General features: G+C 45.0%; 1 protein-coding gene across 12 annotated transcripts in view; it reads right to left on the bottom strand.

Annotated features, from left to right (window-relative positions):
* Positions 1-16,336, bottom strand: part of LOC128414741 (multiple epidermal growth factor-like domains protein 6) — a 211,322-nt gene extending 194,986 nt beyond the window's left edge. For 11 of the 12 annotated variants that reach the window (XR_008330721.1, XM_053390456.1, XM_053390461.1 and 8 more), the window contains exons 1-2: positions 15,978-16,336; positions 410-544 (exon numbers count right to left, since the gene is read on the bottom strand). Coding sequence is in view for 10 of the 12 variants with exons in the window: in XM_053390456.1 (XP_053246431.1) it covers positions 410-544; positions 15,978-16,063 (221 nt within the window). In the remaining 2 variants the exon portion in view is untranslated. The remainder of the gene's footprint in view (positions 1-409; positions 545-15,977) is intronic. The other variant, XM_053390465.1, reaches the window with a different exon arrangement.
* Positions 16,337-17,812: the final 1,476 nt, after the last annotated feature.

Below are 17,812 nucleotides of genomic sequence, written 5' to 3'. Positions count from 1 at the left end.
GAGGCCGGGAGCCAGCGCTGTCCGCAGACACTTCCGGGTCACGTGGCCAGCGTGACAAGCTGCATCTGGCAAGCCAGCGCAGCACACGGAAACGCCGTTTACCTTCCCGCTAGTAAGCGGTCCCTATTTATCTACTTGCACCCGAGGGTGCTTTCGAACTGCTAGGTTGGCAGGCGCTGGGACCGAGCAACGGGAGCCCACCCCGCCGCGGGGATTCGAACCGCCGACCTGACGATCGGCAAGTCCTAGGCGCTGAGGTTTTACCCACAGCACCACCCGCATCCCCCAGCATCTCTTAACACTTAACTAATGTGTGGTAGGTGATCCTGGGTATGCCCCGCTTGCTTACAATGATGAAAACTGCTTCACTGATCAAACCATGCTTTAAAAACACAGGACCGTGCGTTACCTTCTCTCATAGGCCATGCACCATCTCTGTCCTGCACAGTCCTGCTTCCACATCTTCACCAAACGGGTAAAGGCTTGAACACATGGCTGGCGATGCCCCACCATGGCCAACTCTTGCTCGGAACAGACATTTGGCCTGCAATTTTGGGAGAAGAAAATAAATCAAGAGCATGCACTGTGGACACACAACGCCAGATAACTCTGTCAAACGCTCCCAATTCTTAATTTGATTACCCAGATATGAGTCACCAACACCTTCCTATCTACTTTATGTTGTAAACAGCACGTAATTTTAGACCAAGCCTCTTCACCGGCTGATTCACACATAACTTGATCTTCAACTGCTTAATTGCTCAGCTATGAATAATTAGCAGATGGTTGTACAGACCTGAGATGGAAAACCTATAGTCCCCCAAATACTGTTGGACCTCAATTCTCAGCATCCCCAAGCAGCACTGACAATGCTCAAGGATTATGGGAGCCATAGCCCAGCAACATCTTTTAAATGTGTTGTGGGAGGGGAATTATTGGTTTGTTTTTGTTCTTATTTTTATTATGTATTTTGTGATTTTTTAATTGTAATTTTATCTTGTGACACCCGCCCCCCGAGGTCTATGGATAAAGGGTAATATAAAAGTAATATAATAATAATAATCTGGAGAGCCACAGGTTCCCATCCCTTGTCTATTGAGTTCACTTTCCCCAACACACTGCAGAGTGGCTCCTGCTCAAACGTATCTCTCGGAAGTCCCTTATCACTGGAAGTTCTCTGTTCAAATGTCACCCCAGTGATGATCTCATTAGGGGGCCTTAGGCAAGCCACCCTTTATCAGCCTTAAGTTTCTCCATCTGCAGTATGGGGAATAATAATGTTCTTATTTTACAGGGATGTAGACATCACCTTGCCAACAAAGGTCCGTATAGTAAAAGCTATGGTTTTCCCAGTCGTGATGTATGGAAGTGAGAGCTGGAACATAAAGAAGGCTGATCACCGAAGAATTGATGCTTTTGAATTATGGTGCTGGAGGAGACTCTTGAGAGTCCCATGGACTGCAAGAAGATCAAACCTATCCATTCTGAAGAAAATCAGCCCTGAGTGCTCACTGGAAGGACAGATCCTGAAGCTGAGGCTCCAATACTCTGGCAACTCATGAGAAGAGAAGACTCCCTGGAAAAGACCCTGATGTTGGGAAAGATGGAGGGCACAAGAAGGGGACGACAGAGGACGAGATGGTCGGACAGTGTTCTCGAAGCTACCAGCATGAGTTTGACCAAACTGCGGGAGGCAGTGGAAGACAGAAGTGCCTGGTGTGCACTGGTCCATGGGGTCACGAAGAGTCAGACACGACTAAACAACAACAACAACAACAGACCATACATATGAACCACTCTGAACACTTACCACAGAGATTTTCAAGCTGTTTCAAAATACTTTTAGATAAAATAACACACACACAAAAGGCTAAGTACCAGGAACTGAACCTGGGATTCTCTGCATGCAAAGTATGTGCTCTGTTCTTGTGCTATGCCCCTTCCACAGTGGTAGTAGGGAGGAAAGCTGAACGGTCTCGCTGGAGAGAAGGCACTCCCCCCCCCACACACACACCATCAACAATTTGGAGTTCTCTGTTATTCTTGCAGCTTCAACTGCAAATTGAATCCAAGGGGAGTTGGAAGTTCAAACGCCTCAGCTCTTCCACATATTTCTATAGTGTCCAGAATAGAGCTTCTGCATCTCTCCACTCTGGAGATGCCGAAGGTCCCAATGGGCTCCATTAACGTGTGTGTCAACAAAATGAGGAACAGAACCCATTGCACTGCACAAACTGTACGTGAGAGGTATGTTCTCATGGGCTCCCAAACACAGTCAATAAGAACTTAAGGGCTCCCACTGGGACAACTGTCGTCCCTTCCAATGGGGCCTGCTTCAAACTTAGATGAGGGGTGGGGAATCAGATGTTGGATTAATGTTTCCATCATTCCTGCCATTGCTCATGCTGACTGGGGTTGATGAGAGATTCCAGCATCATCTTGGGGACTCCTGGTTCCCCATCCCTGCTTTAGACTATATACTGCAGAGCAGTAATTTCCAAGCTGTATTCTGAAGAAACCTGGTAAGCAAAGTTTGGATGACCACCTGTCTTGAATGCATCTGGATTGCATGGGGACTAGATTGCCCTTGGTGTCCAACTGTACGGTTCTATGATTCCTTGAAAGCCTGACAAGCAATAGGAGAAAAATCATTTCTTTCTTCCTTCATTGATTTTTAATTTCAAGTAATGTAACATGTCCACACAAGGAAAACATAGCTTAGTAGTTGTACAGAAAAGAAAAATAGCGTCTGACAGTTGTAGTTTTAGACGTTCCAGGAAAGGCAATCTCTCCAAAAGCGTCTCTCCATAAGGTTCCATGAGTCAATGGAGGGTGAAAACCATGTTCGATTGTCTTAACGAAGTCAATAAAAGGACATCATGTCCTATAAAAGGTGTGAGTCTCCCCCCACTCCAATCAATATTCCTTTTGTGAAATGGTTAATTTGTCCATAAGCACGATGTCCCATACTTGTGAAATCCAGGCTTCAAAAAGATTTGTGTTTAAAGTTTTCCCATGCCTTGCAGTCATTAACCTAGCTGAAGTTAATGGAGGTTGGGGTCTTTATTGGTGATGTTCTTAAGTAAAATGAGGCAATAGGGCTAATTTTGGGTCTGGTTGTAGCAATAGTCCCATCACTTGAATAATTGCTTGCAAAACTTTTTCCCAAAAGGGAGTAAGTTTTGGGCAAAACCACCACACAGAGAGCCAGGTAAACTGAGTTCCCAGCAACAAATTATGATTAATTCTATATATCCTGGCTGGGCACATGTACCAGCGTTGTGCTATCTTTAAAACATTTTCTTGAGTTTCTTGGAGGGATCCAAATGTTAGCTGATTCCAAATTTCTTCCTACACTTGTTCCTCTAGTCTCCAAAACCTTTCCCCCATTTCAGTCTTAATTTTATCCAATTGTGTGAGGATTTTAACTAGTTGGGGGATGTTTCCCTTTCCTAGTGGGTTGGTTGAGTAGTTGCTCAAAACTAATTCAACTGCATAATGCTTGAGTCCTTATATTTGGCTGGTTTAGAAAATGCATAATCTGGTGTATCTCTAGCCAACCACATGGTTTATCTCCCAACTTAAAATTTATTTCTGGAGCTGTAAGGGGTTTTTGATCAGCGTAGAAGCTTCTGAGTTTATATAATCCCACTGTTTCCCACCTGGCAAATGAGCCTGATTTGGCTGCTGTGCAGAAGGAAGTGTGTTGTGCTATTGAGAGAGAGAAATCATTTCTAAGATACAGTTTTGTCCAAAGGTTTCTTACAAAGTGCAAACACAGAGTATGGTTTGATGTATTCTGGGCTCCAATGCAGGCAACAATGAACCTAATCCTCTGCAATGCCAGCCATGAAAGGGCTTCTCAGAAGAAGGGTCTGTTTGCTAAGTACTAGGTACTTATATATAGTGCTTTAGGAAGTTTGCACTTCCCATACAGCAGCACTGTAGCCCTTCCTAACCTGAATTACAAACTTGATTATCCTTGTATTGCAAGTGGCAGGTGGCAGGTGGGGACAGGACAGGGCTGATGTGGTGGGGCTCGTCTAAGTCCTCCTAATAAGGATGGCAAAGAAGCAGTCAACCAGAAACTGAGTCCTTTAACCACTACACTAGGCCAGCTATCCAGAAACATGTTCCCTAAAAAGGAAGGGAGTCTGGAAACTGGAGGCTAATCATCAATATGCCATCTAGTCACCATTTCCCCCAACCAGAATCCAGAAACATGAATCGAGTGGATTTAAAAAGCAGGAAGATGAATGCCCTCGGGTGACATGCCTGCTCAAATATAACCAGTATAGGATGAGAAGTTTAGATTGTGCTATGAATTTGCATTAACTGAAAAATGATCAAACTGTTTAGTGGGCAGCTGCTCAGTAGGTGCTAAACACACTATAGTAAGCATCTAAATTCAGCAGAAGAGTCTTTTCACGCCCCCACTAAACGGAAGGTGTCCCAGCTTGTATCAGGTCAACTGAAGCGTCTGCTGTCTGAACACTATTGATCTCTGTGAAGTCAAGATACACTTGATTTCCCACATTACAGCAACCCCACCCCCCCAAGCAGTGAGACGTTCCAGGGGCAATGCTATAGGGTTTTATTTTCTTGGATGAGGAAGCACAGGTCTGAATATTTAAGATGTCTTTGTAATATATCTATTACAAAATAAGCAAGCACTGTGTGAGTGGAAGTAAGCGGATTCTTCAAAGCTGGCAGAAAACGCATCATTATTGTACAAAGTTCACAGAGTCCCTGCAACCCAAAATATATATTTATTTTTTTACAACCAGCTAATAGCTCTCTCTCTCTCTCTCCCTTTCTCCTTCAGTTCATACAATGAAGTGGTTCCTCTGCTTCTCCCCCCAGCTCTAACATGACATCCCTGCCCCCGCCAAAAGCAGGGGAATAGAGATTCCCAGCCATCAAGGACAGAGAAGGGGAGGAAATGGTAGGGCAGGATCTAATGGCAGATCTCTGGGTGATTTGCAGTAGATCAGAAAGGGTTTCTGACTCCCAATTGTTTAACTATTAGGCTCCTTTGAGAGGAAGGGCAGGATATAAATGTAATATAAAACAACAACAGCGCCAGGAGCTTAGAAGGATGTGTCAGTTTCAGTTCTCTCATTGCCTCATTTTTAAAGCTTAAATTCAGTTCTCCACATTTCTGCAGCAAGCTGCAAACAGGAACACTGCAAAATCCTCACAAAAATTCACCAGCATTTTAGAGTGAATTTCTCCTAACAAACGCATTTTTTTTGTATATGGTTTTGACCGATGTACACATTTTTGCAAAAGATTTCCCCAATACAGTTTTGTACGTTGTACTCACTAATATAATCATACTTATGCACACTTGTCCCTAATATATGCATTTTTGTAGATACTGGTTGGTTGGAGAACTGCATCATAATAAATAAATCAGTGTGAATTTCGAGGCATGGCTGTGTTTTGGTTCTCAATTTGTGATGACTTGCATGTGTGAAACAGCCGAAGGTCACTGGCAGAACACTTTCCCAATGCCTCGGTTGTTACTGTACATTGTTTGAGGATCATACTGGCAGATAACCAGTCTATAACATGGAGCATCTTTTGAAGGAGCGTCTCCACCCCCATCATTCTGTCCGGATGCTGAGGTCCAGCGCCAAGGGCCATTATTATTATTATTATTATTATTATTATTATTATTATTATTATTGGTACATTTAGCTCTTGGCTGACTGGCAGCAGCTGTCCAGTATTTCAGACAGGAGACACTCCCTGCTTACATGGAGGAGCTGAGGGTTGAACCAGGGACCTTCTGAATGCAAAGCCTCTGCTCTACCCCTGAGCTATGGACCCTTCCCCAACAAGGTTAAGTAACAGTAACAATCCATTTCCATGGATGATGTTCACACATTCTGCTTCAAGTCATTAACTGACAAGCCATCATGTGACATAAGCACATGTGCAAATGGATCTAAAATTTGGGAGCACAATTTCACAAATCAAGGTTAATACAGTGGTACCTCGGGTTAAGTACTTAATTCGTTCCGGAGGTCCGTTCTTAACCTGAAGCACCACTTTAGCTAATGGGGCCTCCTGCTGCCACCGCGCAACCAGACCACAATTTTTGTTCTCATCCTGAAGCAAAGTTCTTAACCCAAGGTACTATTTCTGGGTTAGCAGAGTCTGTAACCTAAAGCATATGTAACCTGAAGCATATGTAACCCGAGGTACCACTGTAACCTGCAATTCCTACAAGCTAGATTTCTGATGTTTTGCAATAATTCAGGGCACTCTGAATTCAGTGTTGCGTTCTTCCAGTCGTTCCATTTGTACAGGGATTTCAGCTTCCTAGATTAAATGACCCCACCTCTCTTCCCCTTGCGTGCTATTCTGTGGGGTTCTCCTGACACAAGCACCCCAAGCCAATATCAGGGGCCACAGAGGGGAGGAGACTGCAGAAAGCTCCTTGTGCAAGTGGAAGCGAAGTCTGATGCAACCGAATTTTAGATTTTGACCGCCACTGTGCATCGGCATGTGCTAATATGCTCTGTACTGTACATCATATTGTCATCTATCTTTTCCTCTTTCTTGGATGGGTACATATGATCATTTTACAACAGGCCAACAATAAAGTGCAGTAAAATCATCCTTGGTGCTTGGCAGAAGGACACAGTGAGTTAACCTAGGCTGGGATGCACCTGGGGGAGCATATTCGTCTGTGCCCAAAGGTTCTCTTCCCCGATCGAAGCATCATTTTCACCAGCTTCTTAAATCTCAAACTGTCCCTAGGAATCAGAAAGCTTCTGGAATCTCAATTGTTCTTTCAGGCCGATCTGTTCTCATCTGTACAATTTTCCCGCAATTGATTGCGGAGACTTATCTCTGGCAAGAGCAAGCAAAACACAAAAACCCCTCACAGTGACTATGTATATATATTAACACATGCTATAATCTCCAGTAAAAGAAACAACTGGAGATGTAGCAGGCTTTAGGTTTGTCTATACATACCAAGGAGATTAATTTCGACCTCGCTGGTGAAAACGTTTTAGAAGCATGCATTTAAAAGCTTGCTGCATAATTGTCACTTCTGTAAAACCACAATTGCTTCTCCAATTCTGGAGAAGCAGAAGACAGATGTGAATTTACTGCAGGGGAAACCCTGTGACTCTCAATAGCTCAGTCGGCAGAGCATGAGACTTAATCTCAGGGTCTTGGGTTTGAGCCCCATGTTGGGAAAAGATTCCTGCATTGCAGAGGCATGGACTAGATGACCATTGTGATCCCTCCCAATTCTACAATTCTATGATTATTGAATTACAACTCTCATCAGTGCTGGCCCATCAGCTGGTCCTCCGTCTGAGAGGACCAAAGGTCTCCCCTTTCTGGTTTACTGACTGCTGTACTTCCTTACACATGGTAACAAAGCCCTAGAAACAGACCTGACATAAGACAAATGGCTGCTAGGCATAATAATAATAATATTTTATTTATATACTGCCCTCCCCAGGCAAAGCCGGGCTCAGAGCGTCTAACAACAATAAAAGTAATACAGTTTACATAAAATCAATTAATTGAAATGCATTCTAAAATCAATTCAAAATCAAATTAATGGCAACCATTGGGCTAGAGTTCTGTGAGGATTACCGAAGGAGGGGGTCAGACTGTGCCTTGGCCAAAGGCCTGGTGGAACAGATGTCAAGTCCCACAGGGCCCTAGTCTCTTGTGACAGAGCGTTCCACCAGATCGGGACCACGGCCGAAAAAGCCTGGCTCTGTTCGAGGCCAGCCTAACCTCTCTATGGCCCGAGACCTCCAAGGTGTTTTTGTTTGAAGACCATAAGGTCCTCCGTGGGACATACCAGGAGAGGCGGTCCCGTAGGTCCTAGGCTGTATAAGGCTTTAAAGGTTAAAACCAGCATCTTGAACCTGATCCTGTACTCCACTGGGAGCCAGGACAGCTGGTATAGCACGGGGTGAATGTGATCCCGCAGCAAGGACCCCGTAAGGAGTTTTGCCGCAGCATTCTGCACTCGCTGGAGTTTCTGGGTGAGTCTCTAGGGCAGCCCCACATAGAGTGAGCATAATGGCGATCTAGTACCTCCAGCATTGGAGGCACCATACCTCTGTATCAATCATTGAGGAAGAGCAGGAAAGGGTTCCTGTTGAACTGAATTTTTTAATTAAATTGAATTTATATACTGCCAAAGGAGCCAAGGACTATAGGACTCATGCCCTGCCTGTAGGTTGCCACTAGGCATTTGGTTGGTCACTGCGGGTAACACGATGCAGGACTACATAAGCTTTTGTCTGACTCAGGACAGCTCTTAGGTATTCGCAGCTATCCGATTCCACTCAAAATATACTCTGGCCATGAAACTATACTACCTAAACTACATCAATAGCGTTCGAAATTCAGAGATATAATCTAGGTGCCAAATGGCTCCTTAAACCAGGGTTACAGTTATGAAAGCTGAATGTCTAGTTGCCATTTTGGGGCCAGACGGCTCGAAAGTCATATTTTGATACAACTTTTTGGTTCCTGAAAATTCATTCCAATTGTACAGATAAAATATAATGGATAGAAATCTATAGGATGTGGTGCTATTCTGTGAAAACAGTCGAGATCCAAGAATCCCCAGTCATGCACCTCGAAATGGTGAAGAAGTTGGCGTCTTCCTGGCGCCAGGGCATCTTCACTTGAACACTGATCAATCAATGTATTTAACCAGCACATAGTTCAATGTTATATATGCCACCACCTACCTTCAATGGCTCTATGCAGTTAATGCACGATAAATTTGGCTGTGTGCATATAAACAATGAACAGGGGATGCAATTAGATTTCAGAACAGTGGAGTCTACCAGAAAAATAAATAAATCACTCTAAGGTTACCATACTTAAGCAAAGCTTATATAGGAAACAGAGAGAAGATTAGGCTACTGAACAGAGCTGATGCACTCTTTATTTGAAAATACAAAAACCAGTATCTTACATGCAGCATTTGTGAGAGCCTTGGACTAACTCAAATGAATGCACTCACTGACGTCAGTTGACGGGATCATCTATCTAATGTGTTCCAGGAAACCCTGGAGTTCCTCCAAAGTTCATCAGGGATTCTTCAATGAGGAAATCAGAAGGAGAGGGCAAGCCTCCTTTAACAACATCTTGCCCACCATCATCTGCCTTCCCTTTCAGTGTACAAGCTGTATGTTCTAGATTTATTTGTTTCATTATGAATCACTTCCCACGAAACAGCCTGAAGCAATTCAAGAATAAAAACATCCACAATGAAACCTATATGAATACTATTTCTAAACCAAAGTAGACAAACGTTGGGATTTTTCAAAAATCTCCACTTAAAAGGCTTGTTGGAAGAGAAAGGTCTTCAATAAATAATACTAATAATAATAATAATAACAACAATTTATTATTTATACCCTGCCCATCTGGCTGGGTTTCCCCAGCCACTCTGGGCAGCTCCCAACAGAATTAAAAATAGAATCAAACATTAAAAACTTCCCTAAACAGGTGCTAAGGCAAAGGGTAGATGGCCTACATCACATGGAATGGACCCCCGAGGGGGATGGCATCTGTGCAAGCCCCTCTCCTGCAGAGTGTAGTGATCAATGGGATATATAAGGGGGTGAAATGATCTCTTAGGTGACCCCATCCCAAACTGCATCAGGCTTCATACACCAACACTAGCAACGTAAATTTAGCCTGGTAGCTAGTTGGCTGCAGTCATCTCATGGGAGTCATAACAAGGCCTAGGAGGCAACCCCTCATTCTGAGGGCGGTAGAACTAGGAGAGGGCTCCCTCTGCCGATCTTAATACCTGGAATATTATTGTGTACGGGAAGGGAGGCAGTCTCTCAGATATGTACCTAAAACATTCCCTGATATTCTGTAGCATGTTGGGGTTTCCTGAGTAGATAACGCCATGTGAAAGTGTTCGCTCAAAGTTGAAAGTTTTTTAAAAACTGATCAATAGCATCTCTGCTGGGAACATACTCCTTTTCCTTGGTAGAAATATTATTTTCTTCTACTGGAGCGCTCTCTCTCTCTCTATATATATACATAGTCGTACCTTGGAAGTCAAATGGAATTTGTTCCGGAAGTCCATTCGACTTCTAAAATGTTCGGAAACCAAGGTACATTTTCCAATTGGCTGCAGGAAGCTTCTGCAGCCAATTGGAAGCCACGTCGGACATTCGGGTTCCAAAAAACATTCACAAACCAGAACACTCACTACCGGGTTTGCAACGTTTGGGAGCCAAAATGTTTGACTTGCAAGGTGTTCGGGACAACTGTATACAGATAATTTTTTTAGCACATTGTTGCCCCCTCCATGTGTCTTAGAAGTTAGGCTGTTGCCTATTACTGTTTGCATGGCAATAAATTAATCCTGACATTAATTGTGTGAATGCAATCAACATGCACTTTTTCTAAACTTAATGTAGCAATGGGAAGTGGGGAGCATTTAAGCCAGGTGTGGCTATCCTGCAGCCTTCCAGTTGGTGAACTGAAGCTCCCATTTGCACCTTCTTACTGAGACTTTGGCTGTGTGCATATAAACAACAGGATGCGGGTGGCGCTGTGGTCTAAACCACAGAACCTAGGGCTTGCCGATCAGAAGGTTGGCAGTTCGAATCCCCACGACAGGGTGAGCTCCCGTTGCTTGGTCCCTGCTTCTGCCAACCTAGCAGTTCGAAAGCACGCCAGAAAGTACAAGTAGATAAATAGGTACCACTCTGGAGGGAAGGTAAACAGAGTTTCCGTGTGCTGCTCTGGTTCTCCAGAAGCGGCTTAGTCATGCTGGCCACATGATCCAGAAGCTGTACGCCAGCTCCCTCGGCCAATAAAGCGAGATGAGCGCCGCAACCGCAGAGTCGTCCGCGACTGGATCCAATGGTCAGGGGTCCCTTTACCCTTTTTCTTTTACTGAGACTTACAAAGCACCCTAGCCCTAGCCCTTCATAATAGCAACCCTGATAAATGCGTGACCGTCTTAATATTCCAGGCCACTTTTGCTCCAAAGCACGCCACCTCTTTAGATAGTTGCAATAAGGTTAATGTAGCAAGTAACGCGGGAAGCAACTGCCACTATTTACCTCAGATTGTGTCATAAAATCTTTAAAATCGTTAAAATACAAAGCCGTCACCTCTCAGCATCTTTATCGTAGAAAAACATCACATCCAGGTTTGCCTCCCAGAGGACATGACTAGGAGAGGGCCGGGAAACTATTTTACAGCCTGAGGGCCTCTCACCCTTTGGGGCAAGCACCCAGGGGCCACATTCCAGTGGGTCCAGAGGCAAAAGTGGGAAGAGCAACAAATGGAGATTTTGACCTTAAAACAAAAGGCTGGTGTCTCCGCAGGCCAAATACAACCTCTCTGCCCTTCCCCAGGCAAAGAATGAGACCCTATCTGAGTTCAAGGACCCACTGCAGCCAGGCAAAACCACTCAAGGCTGGTACAAAGCAGGCATGTTGAGGGGCTGTGGCTGGGGAGAGTCCCATGGGCAACACAGAGAGAGGCTTGAGGGCTGCATTTGCCCCCCAGGCCAGAGGTTTCCCTGCCCTCACACTAGGAAGTGATAGCCCTGGCCTTTAGTATTAGGAGAAAGGTGAAAACTAAATAAATATATGTTACCACACTAATTTCATATGTTCTCACTCAGGAGTGGGACTCTCCAAAAAGGTTTTAGTTATCTCAGAAGAAAACAACCCTGAAGTGAACTTCAATGTGTTAGGCGCATGCTAACACCAATTATCACCCAATAATCAGAATACGAAACTGGTAGCAACAGTAACCACATGAGTCATCAATCTTTGTTAAGCGCCTCACATAAATACCCTAAAAACAGGCTTCCTCGACCTTGGCCCTCCAGATGTTTTGAGACTACAATTCCCAGCATCCCTGACCACTGGTGCTGCTAGCTAGGGATCATGGGAGTTGTAGGCCAAAAACATCTGGAGGGCCGAGGTTGAGGAAGCCTGCTCTAAAACAACCCCCCCATCTTTTCCACCGCTGTGACCCATCTTTGACCCCAGCACCGTGCACAGGAACCACTTTAAGTTGTTTACTGTTTACTATGCCCATTTTTCTCCTCTCCCCCTTGGTTCTCAAACTTAATCCGTTCCAGAAGTCTGTTCCAAAACCAAAGCGTTCCAAAACCGAGGCACACTTCCCCATAGAAAGTAATGCAAAATAAATTAATCCGTTCCAGACTTTTAAAAACAACCCCTAAAACAGCAATATAACATGAATTTTACTATCAAACGAGACCATTGATCCATAAAATGAAAGCAATAAACAATGTACTGCAGTCACACAGTCAATCAGTCAGTAGCTGAACTGGGTTCCACACAGTCACAAAAACAAAACAAAAAAGAGCCGCAAAAACAAAAATGCAAAATAGCAAAAACAGACAGACCTCAGCAATAACACTCAAAACGGAAGCTCAGAACAGAAGCATGGCACTCAAAATGCAGCACGTTCAGCTTCTGAAAAAGGTTCACAAACCGGAACACTTACCTCCAGGTTTGCAGTGTTTGGGTTCCAAGCTGTTTGAGTACAAAGGCATTTGAGAACCAAGGTACCATTGTACACTTTCCCTCCCTTTGTGCTCCCTAGTTTCTGCTGTTGTCCCTCCTTTCACTACTCTTAAGAAAATGAAAGTTACCAGGAAAAAACCATTAAAGATGGGACATGGCCCTGGTGAGAGCCATGTTAGGTTCATCTGTGACCTAATTACGAGTCCTGATTTATTAGTAGAAGACCTCTACCCAAATTTATTTTCAAAGGTGGATAAGGTTCACAGGTGAGGACTATGCTATCTCATGTAAATAATAATAATAATAATAATACCAAAAACCAATATACATCTCCCAATGGAAAGCTGTAGACATTGATCACAGGGGAAAAGGAAATTAAAAAATGACACAGTCCCAAAATAGGAGCACTATCATGGGGTGCTAAAGATGCAGTGACAATCTATGACTTCTAATATCAACAAAAGCAGTGTGAAACTGTGAACCTGCCCTTTCTGCTCCCCAGAATATTTCTGCCTAAAGATGGTTGCAAGAGGTACAGACAGCAGCCTGCTCCCTCTTCCCTTCTCCCCCCCCCCCGCCCTCACCGCAAAGTTACACATCTCCCTAATCGTTTCTCTGTTCAATAACCTCCGGAGACCTGAAGTCTGCAGCTATTGCACAAAGCAGCTGTCAAGAAAAGAAATCCAATTAAACTTTTTGCCATGGGGCTGACCCCGATTGTAGGCTGCAGTATAGACCAGACAGTGTCACTCAAGCATTAGGTAACACACAAGAACAGGCAAGGCACTTCACACAGCAGGCACAATGCCACACTCTTTGACTCCAGTTAATTAATGCAGCATAATTACAGCCCTCCTGATTCTAACCTCTTGTCACAACGACCAATTCAAATCACCACTGCATATATGAAGCACATACTGAAATTATCATTAAGAGCAATTCGATCATTTTATTACAGAAGATGAAATGTGTCCTGTCTCCAAAGCCAGAAGATCAGCGACATGCTATGGGTTTGTGCACACTGATGATGAGTTACCTCTTCCCTTCCTATGGTTTTCTTCAAGCAGTTTTGTTGGTATCGGCACTGACCATGGTTTGAAGAGGGTTTGCCTCAAAACAATGATTAATGTCACTGGGAAGCTGCAATTAAAGTAAGCTATGGGGAGGAAGAAATTCGTGCAGAAAAGGGGAGGAGTGAAGGGATGCAAACCCCTGCAACCCTAAACCGTGGTTTGGCGATCTGGATAGACGTGTCTGCACAGAACCTTAGACTCTGTGACTATAAGGATAGCAATAAAGGCATACTGTTGGATAACTAAACCATGATGGGATGCCATGTATGCATCCTGCCCAAAGTAGCATTTAGAAGGCTCCTTGTCTGAAATAAAAATAAATTTGCTACATATCACTTGAAAGCAAAAACAAGCAAAAGCAGATTGCTTGCAATGTTGCAACTGTAAACACGTTTGATGCAAGCTCAGCACCTCTCTCCCCTGGCTTCCTTCCTACATACACCATCACTCAAGAAACCCAATGCAGGAATCTGCCTTTTAGAAAGAGGGAGTATTGGTCCATGTAGCTTAGGAGAGCAGTGGCTCTCCAAGGTTTCAGGTAGGAGGCATTTCCAGCTTTACCTGGAGATTCCAACGACTGAACCTGGGACCTTCTGCATGAAAAGCAGAGATGCTCTACCACTGAGCTACGGCTGTTCCCAAAGGGTCTAACAAAAGAATTCACTTTGTTTTTGGTGCGCGCTCACAGCAAACGCCAAAAACAAATCACATGGAAGGAGTGCACAATGTGAATCTGTTACACATGCAAAGAGCTAGAAGCCACAACTTAGCAGGGTTTTCCACCACACCTCCACACGGAAATGCTTATACAGTATGCTTTTCTCAGCCATGACCAAAGGATAAGTGGCCACACTCTTGTCAGCACAGACGCAAGATGCATGTAGACATTTTGTCAATGCACAGAGCAGCTGTGAATTCCACAGAAGCCAACAAGAGTCCACAAAGTGAGGCCATTTAGAACTGGAGTGAGATACCGCCTTAAGTACTTTGGGAGGAATTCAGTGTCACGCTAAGGCGACTGCTCCATCAGTGCAAGCATTCCTGCTTGCCGGACAATCTGCTGTCTCTCCTCTACACAAACCTGCTATTCCAGGGTTTCTACTGACCCTCCCAAGCAGATCTGGAGATAATGGAGAGCAGGGGGAGGCAGTGAAATCATGCAGGGGGAGGAAAGGGGCTCAAGTCCCATTGCACTAGTTTCTGCTAGCACAACAACTTACTTGAATCTGATCCTTTGTCTGAAAAATGCTTATTGACTAAAGGGAGTAAAACTTCCCTTGCTCCCAAAGAGCAAGGATGCCTTAATTTACTAAAGCAGAATGCAGCAGATAAACTCGCACATGATTAGTCTATTAAATCCTGAAAAATCACCTCCCCTCAATGCTTACCTCCCTGTCTTGCATTCAGGAAGTCCCTGGTTCAGTTCCCGACACCTGCCACACCGTAAACTTAAAGCGCATCCAATGCACGTTTGAAGTACATGACTTCCCCCAAAGAATCCTGGGAACTGTAGCTTCCCCTGGAAGAACTGCAATTCCCAGCACCATTAAAAAACTACAGTTTGTAATGTGTGTGCTTTAAATGTGTAGCTGGATGTGCTTTGAATGTCTGGGGCGGCTCTGCCCAAGAACTCTGCCTGCGACTTTGGACAGCCATTGCCCATCAGACGTGTCAATATCGGGAATAGAATGGATGGGCAAACTTGGCAGGAAGCAGATTCCTATAGGGACGGTTTCACTTTAACAACAGCACCCTTTTATTAACCTTCCTCATTCACAGGAACGCAGGAACCTCCTGCCTTGTACTGAGACGGACCTCCATCTAGCTCAATATTGTCTACACGGGTGAACAGCAGCTCTCACGGGTTTCAGGTTCAGGCAGCCCTACCGGGAGACACTGGGGCTTGAACCTGGGAACCTCTGCATGCACAACAGATGCTCTCCCAATAAAACTGCTAATACATTCGCAATGCTAGGCAGGGACGGGTGTGCTTTCAAATTGGATGGGGGGAGGGTCACATGTTGAAATTCCAGCATTGCAGGGGGTTGGACTAGATGACCCTTGCAACTCTACAATTCCGTGATTAAATAAAGAGTCTTCTGAGGCTGCAATCCTAACCATGCCTAAATTCAGGAATAAGCGCAGCTGAATTGAGAGGCGCATACGCCCAGGTGAATGGGGTTAGGATAGCAGCTTTAGAGACGGGGGTGTGTGCAAAATGGGAATCCCAAGACATTCCACCCTTTGTGCGGGGATCAAAGCGACCCGCCCCCGCTCCGTTTCCCGCCCCGCACAGAACAAGATGCAAAAGGACTCTGAGCAACCCCCTTCTAAGGAAAAATAAAGACCCGTCCGCTCCACTCACATGCCCTGCTGAAGTTGCAGCGGCGCGCTGGGCGAGACCACCAGGCTGCCAAGGATGCACACGAGCCACGCTCCGCTCGGGGTCATCTCGGCGGGGCTCCGAGGTCGAAAGCCGCCGGCTGCAGGTCTTCAGCTGCCCGTCCCGGGCTGGCGCTGCTGCAGAAGAGCAGCGAGCTGCGGGAAAGTTGGCATCGGGGAACTTCAGAGGGGACGGTCGCTGCGCGTTCGGATTAAGAGGGATTAAGGAGGTTTAACAAAAAATAAAATTATTTTTTAAAAATCGGAAAGCGCTGCTGCACCGGCGGCGTACGGGGGAAGCAACCGATGAGGGCAATTTCCCTCCAGCTTTCTGCGTCGCTGCTCGCCAGCCCCGCGCAAGCAACAGGCTCCGCTAAAGCTCCACCTCCCCGCAGCTTGCAGCCCTCCAAATCATTTAAAGCCTCCGCCGAGCCAATCACGCCTTTCCAAGTTCTTAGCCCCGCCCACAATTTGGGTCGCGGGTGGGAGGCGCGCTCTGCTGGGATAGAAAAAGAAGAAGAATCCGTCAACGGGGATGGACTATCTAATGCTGAATTTACAGCCCCACGTGGGGGAGTCAGGCTCATTTGCTTCCCCTTCGCAGTCGATCAAGTCGTGTCTAACTTTCCACTGGCTGCGTAGAATCAATACGGCGCTTCTGTCGCTTCACCGTCAATAAATTCCTCCCGAATTCTGCGTCCAGAAATGCTAAATTCTGCAACTGGAATTGTGTAACCGTAGTACTGTACACATATTTACTGTTTCTGGCTGTGAAATGGGGAGGGGAAAAAATAATTTCAACCTGCCTAGATAGATGATGATAATAATAATAATAATAATAATAATAATAATAATAATAATAATTGTTGTTGTTGTTGTTGTTGTTGTTTATTTATACCCCACCCATCTGGCTGGGTTTCCCCAGCCATTCTGGGCAGCTTCCAACAAAACACTAAAACACAATAACCTATTAAACAGTAAAGGAAGACATCTACTTCTGCTTCATTGACTATGCAAAAGCCTTTGACTGTGTCGACCACAGCAAACTATGGCAAGTTCTTAAAGAAATGGGAGTGCCTGATCACCTCATCTGTCTCCTCAGAAATCTTTATGTGGGACAAGAAGCTACAGTTAGAACTGGATATGGAACAACTGATTGGTTCAAAATTGGGAAAGGAGTACGGCAAGGCTGTATATTGTCTCCCTGCTTATTTAACTTATATGCAGAATTCATCATGCGAAAGGCTGGGCTGGATGAATCCCAAACCGGAATTAAGATCACCAGAAGAAATATCAACAACCTCAGATATGCAGATGATACAACCTTGATGGCAGAAAGTGAAGAGGAATTAAAGAACCTTTTAATGAGGGTGAAAGAGGAGAGCGCAAAATATGGTCTTAAGGCATCCATTCTTAAGGAAATCAGCCCTGAGTGCTCACTCGAAGGACAGATCGTGAAGCTGAGGCTCCAATACTTTGGCCACCTCATGAGAAGAGAAGACTCCCTGGAAAAGACCCTGATGTTGGGAAAGATGGAGGGCACAAGGAGAAGGGGACGACAGAGGACGAGATGGTTGGACAGTGTTCTTGAAGCCACAAACATGAGTCTGACCAAACTGCGGGAGGCAGTGGAAGACAGGAGTGCCTGGCGTGCTCTGGTCCATGGGGTTACGAAGAGTCGGACACGACTAAACAAATAAGCAAACCAATTAAACATTAAAAGCTTCCCTAAACAGGGCTGCCTTCAGATGTCTTCTAAAAGTTTGGTAGTTATTTTTCTCTTTGACATCTGGTGGGAGGGCGTTCCAGAGGACGGGT

Source organism: Podarcis raffonei, chromosome 5 (assembly GCF_027172205.1).
Source record: "Podarcis raffonei isolate rPodRaf1 chromosome 5, rPodRaf1.pri, whole genome shotgun sequence".
Lineage (NCBI taxonomy): Eukaryota > Metazoa > Chordata > Lepidosauria > Squamata > Lacertidae > Podarcis > Podarcis raffonei.
The sequence above is the reverse complement of the archived record's forward strand: the minus strand, read 5'-3'. Positions and strand labels throughout refer to the sequence as shown.